General features: G+C 37.5%; 1 protein-coding gene across 3 annotated transcripts in view; it reads left to right on the top strand.

Annotated features, from left to right (window-relative positions):
* The first annotated feature begins 355 nt into the window (after window positions 1-355).
* Window positions 356-22,113, top strand: part of cep112 (centrosomal protein 112) — a 207,319-nt gene continuing 185,561 nt past the window's right edge. The window contains exons 1-6 of one of the 3 annotated variants that reach the window (XM_077230618.1): window positions 356-596; window positions 829-932; window positions 1,817-2,007; window positions 4,754-4,890; window positions 15,539-15,620; window positions 17,185-17,259. In XM_077230618.1, coding sequence (XP_077086733.1) covers window positions 836-932; window positions 1,817-2,007; window positions 4,754-4,890; window positions 15,539-15,620; window positions 17,185-17,259 — 582 coding nt within the window. In that variant the 5' untranslated portion in view covers window positions 356-596; window positions 829-835. Of the gene's footprint in view, window positions 597-824; window positions 933-1,791; window positions 2,008-4,753; window positions 4,891-15,538; window positions 15,621-17,184; window positions 17,260-22,113 lie in introns of those variants that run through there. The other 2 variants (XM_077230619.1, XM_077230620.1) reach the window with 2 other exon arrangements.

Below are 22,113 nucleotides of genomic sequence, written 5' to 3'. Positions count from 1 at the left end.
TAAAGATGTAACGTGTAAGCTGATGCAGCATGCGACTATTGTGTTTAAAAAGTGTGTGGAAAAAATGTCAACATTACAACAGCTAGTTCTGATTCTCGTGTTTGTTTAGAAAATTGTGAAAAGTTGTATAATGTGCGCTTATCAACAAATAACCGAGTTTGTTTTGATGTTGAGTATTTGTATCCTAACTTACAATGAAAACAAACTAAAAATCACATAAAACAAAGCTCATTAATTAGAACAAAAAATGAGCGCTTGGGACATAATTTAAACAACAAAACGGGCACAACTCTGATGTGGAAGTGAGACTTTTATTTTGAATTATGAAAGATGAGTGTTATATATATATGACTTCACACTCTATCAGTTTGAAACCGTTTGGGAGCGTAAACTAGCAACAAGTGGAGGACAGCACACAATCACATCTGCAGACAACACCATAAGGAGATATTAATATGATTATCATTCATAATGATTTAGTGCTCAACGAGTACTTACCTTAGACAAATACTTGTGTTTACATTAGCACTTTATTTAGCATAATCACAGAAGAAGTTTCGCTTCTCAATATTTGCGCATGAGTTTTTTGCGAACTGGTGAGCTTATATAAACTATGTACACTAACTACATTACATGAAGATTACTAATTATGTATTCATAATAATTTTAAAATCTTGTCACTTGACTTATTTTCTGTAGGCTGACAAATCGTGGCGTCTCTTGGGTGTCTGCTATGATAATTAATATATATCATTAACACTGCAAATTATATTTTCTGAAGTATATATTAAAGTATACAGTATATAAATGATATTTTATTGTGTTCAGGAGCAACATGAGTGATCAGGACTCCTTTGGGATTCTGGACTCTGAGTTTGATCATTACCTGGTCGATATGAAACCATTTGTACTGAAACTGACACACAAGACAGGTGAGAATACACTACATGTTTAAAGTGTGTGTGTGTGTGTGTGTGTGTGTGTGTGTGTGACCTGTCATTTCAATACATGATTTATATCACCACTCAGTTAGGAAGATACACGATCTGGCATCATCTTTGTGTCTTAGCAGCACAGACAAAATATATAGATAAATCATTTGTCACTAACTTAGCTTTGATGTTTCCATACTCATTGTAGTGTTCATTCTTTTAAATTTTTTTTTTGTCAAGTCACCTTCAATTATATAGCGCTTTTTACAATACAGATTGTTTTAAAGCAGCTTCACAGAGATAACAGGAAAATAATGCAACAAACTTTGTTTCCAGAAGAAAATAAAGCCACAGTCAAGCTCAAGTTGGTTCAGTGATGGTTCATTTCTGTAGTAAAAAAGTTATTAATTTTGTTAATTTATTTTTATATATATATATATATATATATATATATATATATATAGCCACCCTGGAGAAAACAGTGATGTCATCATCCAGCTTTATATATATTATTTACACTGCCGTTCAGAAGTTTTGGATCGATACAATTTTTAATGTTTTTAAAAGAAGTCTCTTCTGCTCACCAAGGTTTCATGAAGGCTATTTGATTAAAATATATATATAAAAAACTGTAATATTGTTAATATTATTACAATTTAAAATAATGGTTTTCTACTTTATGATACTTTAAAATAGAATTTATTTCCTGTGATCAAAGCTGAGTTTTCAGCATCAGCATTTTCATATAATAATAATAAATGTTTCTTGATCATCAAATCATCATATTAGAATGATTTCTGAGTGATCATGTGACACAGAAGACTGGAGTGATGATGCTGAAACTCAGCTTTGATGACAGGAATAAATGCTCATGTGTCCGTCAGAGCGTCAGCGGTGCGCGCTGTGGATTAAGAAGCTGTGTGATCCCGCGGCTTGTGGATCAGGACTGACGGGAAGGAAGAACCGCAACATGTACGCTCGACTCCTTCTGCACATGCTCACAAGAGGAGCTTTAGAAGGACCCTTCACACACATACCTGACGCCGGCGGCCTCAAGACTTTACCCACGTACATGGTAAACACACCACTGACATCAAGCTTTATCTTAACCTGTGTGGAGTCATTTTATGATGATGGATGGATGCACTTTTATGATGATAGATTAACTTTTATGATGGATAGATGCACTTTTATGATGATAGATTAACTTTTATGATGATAGATGCACTTTTATGATGATAGATTAACTTTTATGATGATAGATGCACTTTTATGATGGACAGATGCACTTTTATGATGATAGATGCACTTTTATGATGACAGATGCACTTTTATGATGGACAGATGCACTTTTATGAAGGACAGATGCACTTTTACGATGGACAGATGCACTTTTATGATGATAGATGCACTTTTATGATGGACAGATGCACTTTTATGAAGGACAGATGCACTTTTACGATGGACAGATGCACTTTTATGATGGACAGATGCACTTTTATGATGGACAGATGCACTTTTATGATGATAGATGCACTTTTATGATGATAGATGCACTTTTATGATGGACAGATGCACTTTTATGAAGGACAGATGCACTTTTACGATGGACAGATGCACTTTTATGATGGATAGATGCACTTTTATGATGGATAGATGCACTTTTATGATGGATAGATGCACTTTTATGATGATAGATTAACTTTTATGATGGATAGATGCACTTTTATGAAGGACAGATGCACTTTTATGATGGATAGATGCACTTTTATGATGATAGATGCACTTTTATGATGGACAGATGCACTTTTATGAAGGACAGATGCACTTTTACGATGGACAGATGCACTTTTATGATGGACAGATGCACTTTTATGATGGATAGATGCACTTTTATGATGATAGATGCACTTTTATGATGGATAGATGCACTTTTATGATGGACAGATGCACTTTTATGATGGATAGATGCACTTTTATGAAGGACAGATGCACTTTTACGATGGACAGATGCACTTTTATGATGGACAGATGCACTTTTATGATGATAGATTAACTTTTATGATGGATAGATGCACTTTTATGATGATAGATTAACTTTTATGATGATAGATGCACTTTTATGATGGATAGATGCACTTTTATGATGGACAGATGCACTTTTATGATGGATACACTTTTATGATGTTAGAAGCACTTGTATGATGGATAGATGCACTTTTATGATGGACAGATGCACTTTTATGATGGACAGATGCACTTTTATGATGATAGATGCACTTTTATGATGGATAGATGCACTTTTATAATGGATACACTTTTATGATGATAGAAGCACTTTAATGATGGATAGATGCACGTTTATGATGGATAGATGCACTTTTACGATGGACAGATGCACTTTTATGATGGATAGATGCACTTTTATGATGGATAGATGCACTTTTATGATGGATAGATGCACTTTTATGATGATAGATTAACTTTTATGATGGATAGATGCACTTTTATGAAGGACAGATGCACTTTTATGATGGATAGATGCACTTTTATGATGATAGATGCACTTTTATGATGGACAGATGCACTTTTATGAAGGACAGATGCACTTTTACGATGGACAGATGCACTTTTATGATGGACAGATGCACTTTTATGATGGATAGATGCACTTTTATGATGATAGATGCACTTTTATGATGGATAGATGCACTTTTATGATGGACAGATGCACTTTTATGATGGATAGATGCACTTTTATGAAGGACAGATGCACTTTTACGATGGACAGATGCACTTTTATGATGGACAGATGCACTTTTATGATGATAGATTAACTTTTATGATGGATAGATGCACTTTTATGATGATAGATTAACTTTTATGATGATAGATGCACTTTTATGATGGACAGATGCACTTTTATGATGGACAGATGCACTTTTATGATGATAGATGCACTTTTATGATGGATAGATGCACTTTTATAATGGATACACTTTTATGATGATAGAAGCACTTTAATGATGGATAGATGCACGTTTATGATGGATAGATGCACTTTTATGATGATAGATTAACTTTTATGATGGATAGATGCACTTTTATGATGATAGATTAACTTTTATGATGGATAGATGCACTTTTATGAAGGACAGATGCACTTTTATGATGGATAGATGCACTTTTATAATGGATACACTTTTATGATGGACAGATGCACTTTTATGATGATAGATTAACTTTTATGATGGATAGATGCACTTTTATGATGATAGATTAACTTTTATGATGGATAGATGCACTTTTATGATGGACAGAAGCACTTTTATGATGATAGATGCACTTTTATGATGGATAGATGCACTTTTATGATGGACAGATGCACTTTTATGATGGACAGATGCACTTGTATGATGGATAGATGCACTTTTATGAAGGACAGATGCACTTTTACGATGGACAGATGCACTTTTATGATGGACAGATGCACTTTTATGATGGACAGATGCACTTTTATGATGATATATGCACTTTTATGATGATAGATGCACTTTTATGATGGACAGATGCACTTTTACGATGGACAGATGCACTTTTATGATGATGGACAGATGCACTTGTATGATGGATAGATGCACTTTTATGATGGACAGATGCACTTGTATGATGGACAGAAGCACTTTTATGATGGATGGATGCACTTTTATGATGATGGATGCACTTTTATGATGGACAGATGCACTTTTATGATGATGGATGGATGCACTTCGAGAGCTAGTATCAGTGGTGATGTTAAAGCTTTGTTTCCCTCTTTTCAGTCCATCTATTTCGACGAGCCGCTGTTGGGAAGCTCGGATCGGGATCAGAGATCTGCTGTGCTGCCGGATTGGGTGTGTGGGGAGTTGGGTCAGAGTGACGGCTCATGGGTCACATCACCCCTCTCAAACACACACAGGTATGACACCGACTCTCAGTCTTCACACAGCACTGCTGATAAGTGCATGATCGTGAATCAGGCTCAGCATTCCCACGATCCTACACAGGAGGAATGACCCATCAAGGACATACTGAATATTACATTACGAATATACTGAATATTACGAAATCAAATGAAAAAAGATATGTTGTATATAGACAACTAAGCCTGTTTTAAGACCACAGGCATTTGATTCACAAGGCAGAGTTATTAATAATAATGCTAATAATAATATAACAGGCAAATATGTGTTTAATATTTGAAAATTCTCAAAAATTCATCATAAATATTTGCAGCAACAAATCTTTAAATAAATAAAATAAAAAGCATTTCTTCCAAGTATGAACATTCACCAAGTGATGAAGTGAGATTTGTGTTTCACTGACAGTCATCAGAACAGATATGGATAGCGCTGTAATATTTTGGTGTGAATGTTTTGGAGGAGATGATGTTTTGTCGTGTGAATCGGTCTTGAAACCTCAACTATGCCAGAGACACATGCTTGTGTTAACCACTAGGGGTGCCACAATATATCGTGTCACAATACACTCACCTAAAGGATTATTAGGAACACCATACTAATAATGTGTTTGACCCCCTTTCGCCTTCAGAACTGCCTTAATTCTACGTGGCATTGATTCAACAAGGTGCTGAAAGCATTCTTTAGAAATGTTGGCCCATATTGATAGGATAGCATCTTGCAGTTGATGGAGATTTGTGGGATGCAAATCCAGGACACGAAGCTCCCGTTCCACCACATCCCAAAGATGCTTTATTGGGTTGAGATCTGGTGACTGTGGGGGGACATTTTAGTACAGTTAACTCATTGTCATGTTCAAGAAACCAATTTGAAATGATTCGAGCTTTTTGACATGGTGCATTATCCTGCTGGAAGTAGCCATCAGAGGACGGGTCCATGGTGGCCATAAAGGGATGGACATGGTCAGAAACAATGCTCAGGTAGGCCGTGGCATTTAAACGATGCCCAATTGGCACTAAGGGGCCTAAAGTGTGCCAAGAAAACATCCCCCACACCATTACACCACCACCAGCAGCCTGCACAGTGGTAACAAGGCATGATGGATCCATGTTCTCATTCTGTTTACGCCAAATTCTGACTCTACCATCTGAATGTCTCAACAGAAATCGAGACTCATCAGACCAGGCAATATTTTTCCAGTCTTCAACTGTCCAATTTTGGTGAGCTCTTGCAAATTGTAGCCTCTTTTTCCTATTTGTAGTGGAGATGAGTGGTACCCGGTGGGGTCTTCTGCTGTTGTAGCCCATCCGCCTCAATGTTGTGCGTGTTGTGGCTTCACAAATGCTTTGCTGCATACCTCGGTTGTAACGAGTGGTTATTTCAGTCAAAGTTGCTCTTCTATCAGCTTGAATCAGTAGGCCCATTCTCCTCTGACCTCTAGCATCAACAAGGCATTTTCGCCCACAGGATTGCCGCATACTGGATGTTTTTCCCTTTTCACACCATTTTTTGTAAACCCTAGAAATGGTTGTGCGTAAAAATCCCAGTAACTGAGCAGATTGTGAAATACTCAGACTGGCCCGTCTGGCACCAACAACCATACCACGCTCAAAATTGCTTAAATCACATTTCTTTCCCATTCTGACATTCAGTTTGGAGTTCAGGATATTGTCTTGACCAGGACCACACCCCTAAATGCATTGAAGCAACTGGCATGTGATTGGTTGATTAGATAATTGCATTAATGAGAAATTGAACAGGTGTTCCTAATAATCCTTTAGGTGAGTGTATATCGCAATACAAAAATGCAACAATATGTCCCTCTGTCCGCAGATAGAGGAAGCCTGGACCATTACTGTACGTTCTCACCGCCGCCGACTTGAGCTTCCAAGCTACCGGAAGTCATTCATTTTCAATGGAAAATGGCTTCTCTCAGCTGCAAGGAGCGTCAAATCCATCGACGTCGTGTTTTGGGCGTTTTGAGCGTCTTGAGCGTCAATCAGAAAGTTGAAAGTAGCTCAACTTTATGGTAATGAGCTATGACGCGGTTCAGCGACAAGCAGCGGCAAAAGCCAGCAACCAATCAGAATATAGACGTCCTCCGCGCTGGCTGATTCCGGAGAAACACACGATGTAAACTTTCGTTCCTACCAAAACATTAGTTCAGATAAAATGGAGGAGAAGCTAGTAATCGCCGTTGCTGGGTTTCCTATCATTTATGATATGACGTTGTTTGCTTATAGGGACCAGTTACAAAAGAACGAGGCATGGGATAAAATAGCTGGGATAGTTTACATTTTTGTTCTTAAAGTTGAACTTATTTTAACTTGAATGACGCGTTTTTTAAAACGCTGTAACATGCGCGAGACGCGGCAAAAGACACAAAGCTCGAGCACACAGTCTAGCATAGCATAGTTACATAGTTAAATAGAAAAGCAGTGAGGTGGAATGCAAAAACACCAATCTCATGTGACATTTCATGTTGTGACACTTCTCTTCTCCCTGCTACGTCAGAGCGACCAAAGCGTCAACAAGCTTCCCCGTACTTTTTGACAAGCGTCCTTGATAGGGCGTCCAGAGCTTCTTTGCCGCTCTAGTCGGCGGCGGTGTGAACGTACGGTTAGAGGCGTTCAGATCACAGACTCAGAAGAGTGTGTGTCGCTCAAACACTCGAGTCCTGCTGCAGAAGAGTGTGTGTCGCTCTCATTCAGATCTGATTAAAGGGATAGTTCACCCCAAAATGAAAATTCTGTCAGTATTTACTCTCCCTCGTGTTGTTCCAACCCCGTAAGACCTTCGTTCATCTTCGGGACACGAATTAAGAGATTTTTGATTAAATCTGAGAGCTGGATCACTCCTCCATAGGCTTCTTCAGGGATTGACACTTCTTCCCCGAAAAGTTACTAAAGGATTAGTTCACCTCAAAATGAAAATTTCCTAATAATTTACTCACCCCAATGCCACCCAAGATATCCACGTCTTTCTTTCCTCAGTGGAAGAGAAATTAAGTTTTTCGAGGAAAACATTTCTGGATTTTTCTTCGAATAATGGACTTCAATGACAACCAGCGTTTTGAAGTCCAAATCAATGCAGTTTCAAAGGTCTTTGAAGTGCTTCAATGGGCTGTACACGATTGGAGCTGAGGAAGAGGGTCTTATCTAAAATGATAGTCATTTTCAAAAAAAAAAAAAATATACTTTTTAACTAAAATTGTACCGATTGAGCTGATCTGCAACGCGCCGGGAACTACGTCATCACGTTGAAAGGTCATGCTCGATGTCGCCGGCGCTAGCGGAAGTACCGCCCCACTCGACCGTGCGAAGCAGGCTAGTTCAAATTGTATTGGGCCTCGAGTCAGTTCACTAGTGTAATAGTGTAGTGCTTCTGTGTTGTACGTCACACACATGACCAGCGTCGGCCAATAGTGAGCCTACGTGTGACGTAGCTCTACGCAATCACACTACGTTAACTGACTAGAGGCCCAAAGAGAAGGAAATGAATAGTTGAAATAAAATTGTTATTTTTGTTTGTTTTTGTGCACAAAAAGTATTCTCGTCGCTTGATAAACTTAAAGGTGCAATGTGTGATATTTCTTAGGATCTATTGACAGAAATGCAATATAAGAACCATAACTATGTTTTCAGTGGTGTATAAAGACCTTACTCAATGAGCCGTTATGTTTTTATTACCTTAGAATGAGACATTTATATCTACATAGGCGCGGGAATCCCCTTCTATGAAGGTCGACATATTGTGACGTCATGTGTCTACCGTAGCCGAAAGCGAACAAACAGCACTAAAGAAACCTCATTGCTTGACTTACTACTCTCTGCTGCTGACTCAGACGACGACATCTTTTGTCTTACGTCGGCCACCGTAGCTTCTCATTCGAGTTTGAAAACCGAGGGATAGACCGCGAGTGACTTGCTGTTTGCAATTCGCAAATGTCACCACTAGATGCCGCTAAAAATTACACACTGCTACTTTAAGATTGAACCACTGTAGTCACTTGGACTATTTTAACGATTTCTTTAATAACTTTTCGGGGAACAAGTGTCAATGAAGAAGCCTTTGGAGGAGTGATCAAGCTCTCAGATTTAATCAAAAATATCTTAATTCGTGTCCCGAAGATGAATGAAGGTCTTACGGGGTTGAACAACATGAGGGAGAGTAAATACTGACAGAATTTTCATTTTTGGGTGAACTATCCCTTTAAGGCGTTGAGCTCTCGGCTCTCCTCTGATGTGGTTGTGTTTGCGTTCCCTCAGTCATGTGATCATGATATAACACTTCTTCTGCTTTTGTGCTTTTCATGGGAGTTTTCTCTTTCTTCTTCGTCTTTAATCCGTCGCTATTGAACATTGTTTGAAGTTTTAATGCTTTTGCCGATAATCATTGTCTAAATTTGAGCTGCTCCAATCAGCATTTTTGGGGCCGATCACCGATTACCGATCACCAAAATCATGATCTGCCGATTGCCGATCACTGCCGATCACAGAATAGCAGGGGAATGGGAATCTTTTATCTATAATCTAGCAGAGTTTGCACCATTTGTAGAAATGTTTATTTAATTGTATTTAGAAAATGAGATGTCTTAAGGCTACTGTAGGCCAGCTTTCCCAAATAAGGCAGAGTAACATTAAATTATTCCAAACAAAGACGGTTCAGGCAGACCAACACACATCAGATCAGCCTAATGGGAGGGGATCCAGTTACACTTAGGCATATTTGGAAATTGTAGGCTCTTAATACCCCCACTACATTTACTAATTGGCAACAAAATGTACAACTTGTTACACCAAAACTGGCCACTGATAAAAGGACAAAACTATGGCAGTTTTTTTCTGTTATTATTATGAACGTCTGATGTAGTTGAGCAGAATGCTCTTTTATGAAGTTACTTCATTAAAGGACATATTTAATGAGATTATGCCTGAAAAGGTTTTGGATTTTTTATCATATGTTCATTTAAAAATATATATTGTATAAAATTACGTCTTGTTTTGTTTTGTTTTATTTTATTTATATGATATTTGTATTTTTATAATTGAATTTTTGCCATGAAAATAGCTTTGAATGCTGATATGACATTAAATGAAATAATCTGAATCTGATGTAGTTGAGGAACCAAAAGTTGAGTCAGATCAAAAAAAATAAAATACCACCACCACTTTTGAAACATTTCACGGCACGAATGTACCAATACAAATAAATAAAAACATCTCCAGTTAACTCAGAGCATTCATTTTGTTCATTTGTTAAATAAGAGGCGATCTAGCGCTGAAAAGTTTTTTTTTTTTTTATCAAGTGATCAAAGTGCTCGTTGCCGCAGCGATCAGTGGCGCAGATACCGCGTTCTGTTGTGGCTCGCGCGGTGCACGGTCTTCACTCGGACGCGCGCTTCAATCCGTTGGGAGACTCCCTATTCGTTCCGGTGAAGGAGAACTCATGTTGCCACTGCCAAGCTCCAGTCTGCTGTTTACGTCACGTGATCGGCTTTTTTGATCGGCGCTTTTGGGGTTCGCCGATCAATCTATTTTTAGCCAATATCGGCCGATCATGATCGGCGTCCGATCAATCGGAGCATCCCTAGTCTAAATATAACACAATTTAGTTTTTTCTGGAGTTGCACATGCTTCTTCAAGTCATAAAGTTTGATGCTTTATGCTTTTTAGACACTTTATTTCTGCATGTAAGTGGACTTTTTACGCCTTTGTTTCCATTGGTTTGACTTGCTAATTTAACATTTAATTTAATATTCAACAATATTATTGATCTGCCTGCATTGACAGTATTATACAAGAACTGAATTGAGCTGGACGATGACATCACGGTTTACTCCAGAGCGGATATATATATATATATAAATTACCTAAATTAATAACTTTTTTTTAAACAAAAATGAACCGTCACTGAACTTACTTAAGCTGGACTGTGACGCTATTTTCTTCTAGAAACAAACTTTGCTGCATTATTTTCCTGTTATCTCTGTAAAGCTGCTTTAAAACAATATGTATTGTAAAAAGCGCTATATAAATAAATGTGACTTGACTTGACTTTTCAAATGGTTGATGTAAAATGAAATGTGAAAATGTTAAATTGCGTGACTATAACACAAGCAAGAACATGTCTGGGTCATATTTCAACCTAAAAAAATGTATTTTCCTTTTTTTAGAACCATTACGACCAATCTTAATAATTTAGGTTTCAAAAGGGTTTTTTCGCAGGGATACCATAGAAAAAACTTTTTTTTCTTAGTGTGAAGAACATTTCAATAATCTGAAGAGCCTTTTTCCATTGTAAATAACCTTCTGTTGAATGTAAAGTTTCAGTGGATGGCAAAGGTTCTTCATGAAGCATTAAAGCCAATCGAGAGTGAATGTGAAATGACTTTTAATAGTTCCCTGTTTGTCCATGTGATGGTGCTCTTCACTCAGTTTTGTGAGTGTGTTTGGGTTAGAGAGGCGGTCCTGGAACAGATCTGAGAACAGTTAGAGATGTGTGTTTAGTGGCACGAGAAGAGTTTGATGTGTTGTTTTCAGTTGTGGGTTAATGTGTGGACTTTAGATCATTAGTGGTGTTTGCTAAAGGAACGCTTCTCTATGATTGTAGCTTGTAGTTAAAGGACATCAACATGCCTAGCAGTGTGTTAGTGCTTCACCTGGAGAATGACTGAAAACTTTTCATGTTCATTATTATTATATTGATTAATATAAACAATTATTATCATCTTTAAAAACAACAACAACAATGCATAAAATCAGTATGTAAACTAAAAAAATTAAAAAGTGATTCCATCTCAGTTTTTTTGAAACTGCTGGAATCACAAAATGAAATGGTTAAATAATTCATCAATACTATGAAATTGCTGTAAAGAAAAAGGAGCTTTGTCATATTTTGACCACAAATACAGAAAATGTCTTAAGTCCCTGTGTAGTCAATCATCAAAAAACTCGTCTTTATTCATCCAAAATGACATATTTAAACGTTTTTTTCCCTTTAAAATGCCTTAAAATATCTTGAATGTAACTCGACACCCATGCCTCATTATAGTATGCGTGGTTCTATGAATATGCAAATGAGCCCCGCCTCCACTCACTCATTCAGCTCAGAGATCCACTCGTTGACGATCACACGTTGATCTGATTGGTTACAAGTTCGTTTGTGACGTCAGACACACCAGCGATTTCAAAGCGTGTTTTTGAGACTGTCTTTGGTTCACTGCAGTTTGAATAAGGAAATACTCCGCAGAACACCACACACAACACACTCACATGTTCATATCATCTGAAGACCGAGGTGTCTTAGTTTGCTCATGTCTGTCGGGGTTTCATGTGTTCACCCGAAACACTAGCCAGAGTCTCGGACCGTTACGGCCATAAGAGACGTCAGATGTGCTCCCGAGTCCAAGGTTTGAGTCAAGCACTCATGAATGCTTTGGCCTTGTGTGTGTAAGTGGTGTGTTTGAGGCCGTTGTGAGCAGCTGCGGGTCAGGACACGGGCTTTAATCAGCAGCACCTCCACGATCTATACACACACACCCACAGCTCTTTCATCCCTCACTCTCATCTCATTCAATTATCCCCATCCACCTGTTAACGGCCAGCCGCCAATCACAACGTCTGACAGCTCAGAACCGAGGTGGACTGTGTGTGCGTGTGTGTGTGTGTGTGTGCAGGCCAGCAGATTTAACTGCTGCACCCTTTTAGATCTGTGCTTTGATGCGCGCACACACACACACACACACACATACACACACTAACCCGACCCCTAAACCTACCCATCACACACACACACACTAACCCTAAACCTACCCATCATTGAAAACTTAATGCATTTTTAATAAAAAAAATTTGATTAGTATGTTTTTGAAGCCATTTGAAATACGAGGACTTGGGAAATGTCCTCATCAATCACATTCACGTTGTAATACCAGTGTAATACCCATGTCATTATACAAAAGTCTGTCCACACAAACACACACACACACACACACACACACACACACACACACACACACACACACACACACACACACACACACACACACACACACACACACACACACACACACACACTAACCTGACCCCTCAACCTACCCATCACACACACACACACTAACCCTAAACCTACCCATCATTGAAAACTTAATGCATTTTTAATAAAAAAAATTTGATTAGTATGTTTTTGAAGCCATTTGAAATACGAGGACTTGGGAAATGTCCTCATCAATCACATTCACGTTGTAATACCACTGTAATACCCATGTCATTATACAAAAGTCTGTCCACACAAACACACACACACACACACACACACACACACACACACACACACACACACACACACACACACACACACACACACACACACTGTGGTTCCCTTTCAGCCACGTTTCCATTACCCTTCAAATTGCGCAAATTTAAATTGTGAATTGAAAATACGCCCTATGGAAACACGTAAATTTCGCAAACAAATCACATATATTGCAAAAGAGTTTTTGCGCTTGCATGAATTTTTTCAGGCAATTTGAAAAAGGAATATTTGGCAAAACTGTAATGGAAACAGTTTTTGCTTATTTTTCGAAAGCTAACATACACTTTCACAACTGATGAAAGCAGATAGTTCTGGGCAAACTCCATAGATATGCTTACAAATTGAAAGATTGTGATTACTATTTCAAAACGATGTCAGGCTATTTGCCAATTTAACAGACATTACAAGCATTTCATATTAATGGAATATAAATGCATGTCTGACAGGTTTTTGACACTGAATGCATCGGTTTGCATGCGATGGCTCACACGATGAAAGAAAGTTTAGAACAACCTTGAATTTTTTGTTTTTCAATGTGAATCTTTTCCTTTGCTGGAGCTGTGCATGATCATATACTTTCTACAGCGAGTCGTAAAGGGACACACGTACATTCACGGGATACTGGGTGAAAATGCATCAGAATTCAGTTCATTATAGATTTCTGCATGGTGCTTATGTTTCACGTAATGGTAAAATGTGAGAGGGGAATAGTAATTTTGTATTTTAAGGTAGTCATTGATATGCTTACGCTTACAGTACACTTTAAGATGTGGTTTAATGACACGTTAAAATTTAGTGTATCACAGTACTGTGCTTACTTAAAAGTATGCACTTTCTCGTCCACAGTGATGTGTACTTCTGTGCATATGAGGATAAATAATCCTAGGTTGTGCATTCATCTATGTGATTGACAGCAAAATAAAAAAAACTGCAGTGCTTTTAAAACTGCCTTTTTGATGTGTATTTTAGGCTAGAGCTTAATAGTTAGTCCAAAGGAAACCATAGAAAAAAGAGGGTGATATTTCATATAGTCATCACATCCTCCCACTCTTAATCATTTGACTAACGGGGGATTTGTTTAATTAGTTGAGATTTGCGTTAAGCATTCATAATTAGCTCGAGAACACATTCTTAATTTGCCCGTGAAACAAATGTGTCATGGCGGTTGAAATCAGCGACATCTAGTCAGACGAGTCTCGGCTTTGAAGTTGCCGTTGGTGGCCTCGGCGTAACCGATCAAACTGCAATTATCTGAGCAAAGAAAGAGATCATAAATATCAGTCAACTGGAAATGATATATAATAAATGTCCCTGACAGGCATTAGTGTGTGGCAAGTCTGCTGTTGCTTTAGACTAGGAACATGAACCATGTGTTAAAGATGATGCAATGTTTCCATCGCATGCTTCCCTGCATGAATGTGTTAAACACAGTCAACGTGGAAAAGGCTAAAGCATCTGCATGTGAATTTCGAAATGTTTGCTTCTATGTGATTGAGCATTGATACAGGTTAACATTTGGCTCTTGTTTAAAGGGGTCCTATACCTAGATGTAAAATAAGTCTCTGATGACCCCAGAGTGTGTATGTAAAAGTTTAGCGCAAAATACCCGACAGATATTTTTTATAGCATGTTCAAAATATCACTTTTTGAGGGTGAGCAAAAAAACTAAGTTTTTGTGTCTGTCCCTTTAAATACAAATGAGCTGCTGCTCCCGGCGCAGGGGGCGGAGCTTCAGCAGCTTGTGTGTGTGTCTGCGTGTGTGTGTGTGTGTGTGTGTGTGTGTGTGTGTGTGTGTGTGTGTGTGTGTGTGTGTGTGCGTGTGTGTGTAAGCATCTTGGATGACCTCACACAGACATGCACTGAAAATTTAAAAAAAACTTTTAGCCTTTTATGTTCAAACCGAAGTCAGACAAAGATGGAGAGAGTCAAGAAGAAGTGACAACATGTAGAGCAACATTTTTGAATGGTTAGTTGATGAATTTATGCAGCTGATGTGGAGTTAACTATCTTCAAATCATTGATTAGCATATTCTGTCATGATAATCTATAAATCGTTTTCCTGGGGGCGGGGTTTATGTAAATGTTAGGTTTAGTGATGTCACTAACCCGTGAAGAAGCTCATTGTAGTTCCTACCAGCCGTTTGTTGTAGTCCTTAAAAAGTGATTTCTGTAAAAGCAAATATCTCCCTTTGCTTTGAACTTTGAGAGTTGTAACTTTGCAGATGTTGTTTGTGATCAAACAGCAACATTACACACTAACTAAAGTTAGAAAGTGAAATCACAATTAACCACCCCTTTAAAAATGAATCTGAAATCTTTTGTCCTCCGCAGGAACTTGATCAGCGATAAGACACCGGCTAGACCCTTGTCCTCGAGTCCCGTCAAACACGATATCAAGGATGATGCAAAGATGGTGAGTGTTTGGATTTCAACTTATCCAAGATCTGGCCTCTCAACTTCCTTCAATAAAACACTGAAACCAACATGAGCACAAAAACACAAAGCTGTAGACCTCAGAGGAGTTTATTCACCAATTGACCACACAGAATCACCATGACCTTTCAAACCTACAAAACTTCTATATCTTTGGGTTATAACCAGGATTGTTCCCATGTGTCCTGGTTTTTATCAGGTATTTGGGTTCAGACACCTTCCTGTAATGTGAGTTGTTTGCTCAATGTGAACTATGCTCTTCCCACAGTGCTATTACGCTTCAACAGTATCCATTAGAATTGAGCTTTATTGGACATTTCCTTGCTTCTCATTCCTAACGAGCCAAAGCTGAACTCAGGAAAGTGAACTTGGAACAACAGTTCCCTGGAAACTTTCAAATTATATAGAGCTCTTTAAAGAGCCGGATTCTCTTGATAAAAAGAGCAGCGCGTCATGTGACCCTCCGCAGGAATTTACAGATGTGGAACAGTCAAACATCTGGTGTGCCATGAGTATGTCCATTTCTATATCAAACAATATATATAATACAATATACTTAATGTTTAGTGGAGATTCAACGAGATAAAAATTTATACCGATAACTGATAATTCTTTATATTTGACAGCCGATAACCTATATATTGGCCGATAAATCTAAATCCACGTTTTGTTAAAATTTTTGAGAGCCTGATTACAAAAACAAAAAGTCTCCCCATTAAAATCCATGTCCCAAACACGCAATTGTAATGCTTTCTTTATAATTTTATGTAGCCGATATGACAGACTGTTGCACTTTACTGTATTTTCTTTTTTTTTTTTGTGATTCCAATCATATTTCAAGTTAAACATGCCATGAGGAGGGTACGTCCATTTCTATATTAACATCTATAAACATATAATATTTCTTTAATTTGTGACAATATACATAACTTAATGTTTAGTAAGGATGCACCGATATTACAATTTTGGCTGATACCAATAATTTTTTATAATTGAAAGCCGATAATTTAATGATATGTTAAGCAATACAAAACCATCATGTTGTACACTGAGCATCTGAAGTGTCTCAGATGAAGGAAATAACACATTATTTATCAGCTTTAATATATCGGACAAATTTTATTATCTGTGCCGATAACGATAACATTAATAATGAACATACATTGACCGATAACGATATGGTGGCCGAAATATCGCGCATCCATAATGTTTTGTTTTCATAACAGTTTTGTTTTATTTTTCAAACTTCTCTTTTTATTCATACAGTATCTTTCACAGCTTACAATGAATAGTCAATATGTTCTTCCAAATGATAAAAAGAGTGGATTAAACTGGTTTTCAAAGGTTACATTATACCCACTAAATATGTTACTGATTGAGGAATGATAGATTATAATGCTATTATCTTGAGTTGAAGCTTTGTAAGGTTTGATAATCTCTGCCCTTGTCTAGCAGGTTTAGTTTTAAACCCATGATGCTGGTGAATCTCCATCCCTGGACATGGTTTGTGTCTCTTTGTTCCTCACTGTGTTTTTCTCCTCCAGGCGGAGGCTCACAGGAGGCTCGTCTCTTCTGATGATAGTGACTTTGAGGCTCGCTTCAACAGCTGGAACCTGGGGGTAAAGTTGGAGGATTTTTCAAATGTTTCCCCCCTTATCCAGCCATTCCTTTAAAATTCAGTTTTCACCATGTATTTTCATATATGTCAGCGACCATTTCATGTGAACTGAACCAAAAAAAGACTTTCACTGATCATATTAGCATTGATGACAATGGAAACACAATTTGCCTAATGGTGTGAAACAATGCTAATTCATCACTGCACTTCAACGTGGAGTATTTCGTCAAAAAACCTGGCCAGTTTAACAAGGTGCAGTGTCATGCCATGCGCATTTAAATGAGGTCGTTGGCATTCTTTGCAGTGCACACATGCTTTTCTATATAAATTAGACTTATTGTAGGATCTTCACCGAAATCAGCGCTATATTATTTGTCCCATACCATTATCGTTGCACTGTTGAAAATGGCCATTAAGTGAATTTTGGCCACAATAAGTGAATTTTTTGCTATGACAACAGCAGTAATTCATCAACTGATGATGAAAGGATGGAGAACAGTTTCAGGATCACAGTCTCAGTAAAGTACACCGGATCACACCTGCATCCTTCACAACTTACCACACACAAGCAAGCTAAGAAATCGTGCATGCCAGTTTTGTGGGTGTATTTGCAGTGTCTGATGTGCATAATTTATTTGCTAAACCAACACAGACAGTATGTGCAAATATTGTATTTTCTGGAAAATAAGATGCACCTGGTTAAAATTGCATTGTTGAGAGAAAAGATTTATTTTACTGTTCTTGATACATGTACTTACCATAGTAATAACAGTAATCCTAAACCGTAATCTACCCCAACCCTATAGTAAATACATGTAGTTAATTAATATTACTCAGTACTTGTATTTATAATTAAACTGTAACAATGACACCTTTAAATAAACTGTATTCACAGAAAATATAAAATTACATTGGTATATGTCACATTTTACTATTACATTCGGAAATAATGTAAAATATTGACAAATAAAACATTTACGAACAATTAAAAATCGCCTCACTCCACAACATATCCTATGAATTCATTACTGTGTTTAGAACAGAACAGGAATGAAAAATATAAGTATAAAACTACCGTAAATTATTGCTTGTCATTCATTATAAACAGCTTTTATTATAAATGCCATGCTTCAAGCCAAAACACATTTATTAAAAGCTAAACTGAAACTACCTGCATGTGGGAAATACGCTATACGAATAACCTTTTGCTCTCATGTACCTCTCTCATTCAGCATGAATCCAAATGTTTTGTGTGCTTGACATTAATTGTGTTTTGGAATAGTGTATATAGCTTGAAAAAATTGATTGCCTAGACTTTTAGTGGATAGACAAAAAAATAGGAGATAATATAATTGATATCTATATGGAAGGTTTTCCCTGCGGTATCAAAATTGGTATTGAATATCGGTATTTTTAAAGTCCCTCCAATAATTGTATCCCTTAAAAACGTCAAAATTTCAACCAAAATGACATATGTTAAAGGGGTGATGAACTGAGAAATCAAATTTTCCTTGAGCTTTTGACATCTAAGAGGTCACCATATTATAAGAATATCCTGTAAGTTTCAGAACTGAAAACGTCCTTGTTAGTTCAATAAATGCTTTTATTGACACCAGGCTCAGCAAACGACTCTTTTTACAAACTATTTACAAAATAGTTTACTAAATATTGTGCAGTGCCTGGTTGTGGAAGAACACAGTCGCTGCATAAGCTTCCTCTGGATTCCAATAGGAATGCATGGTTAAAATTTTTTTTTAATGAGGTTCCAGCTGATGTGGGTAAAACATTGTCCGTTTGTTCGCTTCATTTCGCCGAGGACTGTTTTGTAAACAAGACACAGGTCGAGACAGGATTTGCAGACCGATTAAGATTGAAAAACGGTGCTGTGCCTTCTATATTGGATCCGACAGGAATGGTGCAACACACTTATGTGAGTAAAATTTCTATAAAAACATTAAAGATAGCCTACAATAGAAGTAGCATAAACAATTAACAATAACTTACCACGCTGTCACAGGCTGAAGTATCCGTTGTATTTGAGGTGTTGTTGGTTCATTGTCCTGCGATTCGGGATCGGACTCTGGGTCGAACATGTATGGGCGAATCATTCCGGTTGCCATTTTACAACATTGGAAGTTTTCAAAACAATTTCCCCCACGTGCACTGACGAGTGAGTTGAAACTCATTATTATGCAAAACTGTTATCCACTCACAGCAGTGGGCGTTTACTTCCAAGTCTTCAATGCGAGACGCCCATAAAAACCGAGCGTTTTTGAGCTAGGCTCAAAACTAGGGTAGAAAATAGCCTATTACTTATTCATTTTGATGTTTTTGAATGTAAAAACCAAGCGAACGTCATAAGTTGACCTCAGACAACAATATAATTTTTTTTTAAAAGCCAGTTCATGACCCCTTTAAAAAATGTCTTCATCCCTTAAAATATCTTGAATGTAACTCGACACCCTTGCCTCATTTAGTATGCGCGCTTCTATGAATATGCAAATGAGCACCGTCTCCACTCACTCAGCTCAGAGATCCACTCGTTGACGATCACACGTTGATCTGATTGGTTACAGGTTTGTGACATCAGAAACACCAGCGATTTCAAACCGTGTTTTTGAGACTGTCTTTGGTTCACTGCTTACACATGATTACACAATTTACACATAGTTTGTCATAAAGCATATTAAAAACACCACATACTAGACATATAAACAACATTAACAAAATTTCGTTCTTTCAAATGTAGGCGCGTTGCGCGTGGTAAGCGCGCTCATAATCCGCCGGAGCCACCCCAACATTGCCCAACATAAAATGGCAAACGTAATGCAAGCGGAACGAAACTGCTCGTTATTGTGTGGTTGACGGACCGTTTATCAGTTTGGACCAAAGCAGCGCGAGCCGAGCTTGATCAAGCGACACTGTTACTACACAGCGCTAAGAGATCAAGTAAAGGAATCATTTGAATTTGCCACAGAAGTAATAACATCGCTGCGAGATCTAGTGAGAAACATTCACATTTCTCCGTTATTAACGGATCAAACAGCACTGACGTGGAAACCAGAAAGAAACATTGTGCCATGAATGAACTATCCAGTGTCCACAGATCAGCAACATTCACCATGGATTTACTGTAGTAACACTAACCGCAACCATGGAAGTTTGGCAGGAATAGTAGGCTATAATGCCTTCAAGTAACATTACGTGGTTTTATTTTGACATTATGAATACAATTGCTGCCCTCAAACTAATCTGAACTAAAATATGTTTGTTTATAACTACTACAATATTACATTTAATTTTTTCCAAGGAGCTGTTTTGTTTTATATGCTCCTAGGAAGAGTCAATTATAGCTCCAGAATTGCTCAAAGTAAAACAAATATCATACTTTATGATGTTAGTTTTCATTTAAAAAAAGAATAAAAAAAATTAAATCAAGAAAATTACCAACAACCTGGTAAACAGACAACTGCGTTGTCATGACAACACTACGCAGCACATTTCAGAAAATGAAAAAAAAAAAACACAATTTTGTACAGTATATATTCCAGAAAATCTCACTATCAGTGGCAAAGTTCATTTTTAGCTCATCCTGAGTTTGAGTTCTTAGTTAATCCTTAAAATTAAACAAAAAAGAGAAAGCATAGCATTTCTTGCCATGGATGACTACACCATGTGGGAGGAAAAATGTGCTGGAGCGATTGCTCAACACGTTGGCATGCCGAGTTCTGGGTTCAAAGCGTTTGAAGCTTTATAGGACTGTGTTGGCCTCAAGATTTCCTCAATAGCCACTTCTGACTTCCCAGCAAATTGCGAAACCTTGTTTCATCAGAAAGTTTATGCAGAAAAACAAGAGTCTGAACTCTGCTGTTATCAGAGAGTGTAGTGTTGAGATAAGTATGTGCACTAGTGGCTCCGGGCCCCTGTTTTCTGTGGGCACTGATGCTGGACTAATCGACATCTGCATCATGTGTGGACGTGAAGCGTAGCACTGGAAACCGATGCGATAACACACTCCTGTCGTCCAGTGCTGTGGCCTGAAGATTCATAAAGAGTTCAGGGCCCGTATTTATCAAGCCTCTGAGAATTACTCACAAGAACACTGCTAAGAATTGACTTAAAGCTGCATTGTGTGATATTTAGGAGGATCTGTTGACAGAAATGCAATATCATATACTGTACATACAGTGGATAGCATAAGTGAACACACCCATGCTAAAGTTGACTAAAAAGAGGAATAAAAAAACATCTTTTGGAAATTGATCGTAATGCCTTAATTAAAAAAATGAGGAAAAATCCAACTTTTAAGGACACCAATTTTCTTCGTGAATGAATAATGTATCATAAATAAATAAATGTTCTTCCTTAAAATACAGGGTGCATAAGTCAGGAAACCCCTATGTTAAATTCCCATAGAGACAGCAGATTTTTATTTTAAAGGCCAGTTATTTCATGGATCCGGGATAATATGCATCCTGATAAAGTTCCCTTGGCCTTTGGAGTTCAAATATACCCTCATCATCACACACCCTTCACCATACCTTCAACTGGCCTTTAAAAATAAAAATCTGCCTGCCTCTATGGGAATTTAACATAGGGGTGTCGTGACTTATGCAACCTGTATTTTAAGGAAGAACATTTATTAATTTATGATTCATTATTCATTCACAAAGAAAATTGGTGTCCTTAAAGGTTGGATTTTTCCTCATTTTTTAAATTAAAGCATTAAGATCAATTTCCAAAAGATGATTTTTTATTCCTCTTTTTAGTCAACTTTAGCATGGGTGTGTTCACTTATGCTAGGCACTGTAACTTTGTTTTGAGTGGTGTATAAAGACATTACTTAATGAACCGT

The sequence above is a fragment of the Siphateles boraxobius genome, unplaced genomic scaffold, assembly GCF_051911475.1.
Source record: "Siphateles boraxobius isolate OS27281-9 unplaced genomic scaffold, OSU_SipBor_1 15, whole genome shotgun sequence".
Taxonomy (NCBI): Eukaryota; Metazoa; Chordata; class Actinopteri; order Cypriniformes; family Leuciscidae; genus Siphateles; species Siphateles boraxobius.
This window is presented reverse-complemented; position numbering and strand designations above follow the sequence as displayed.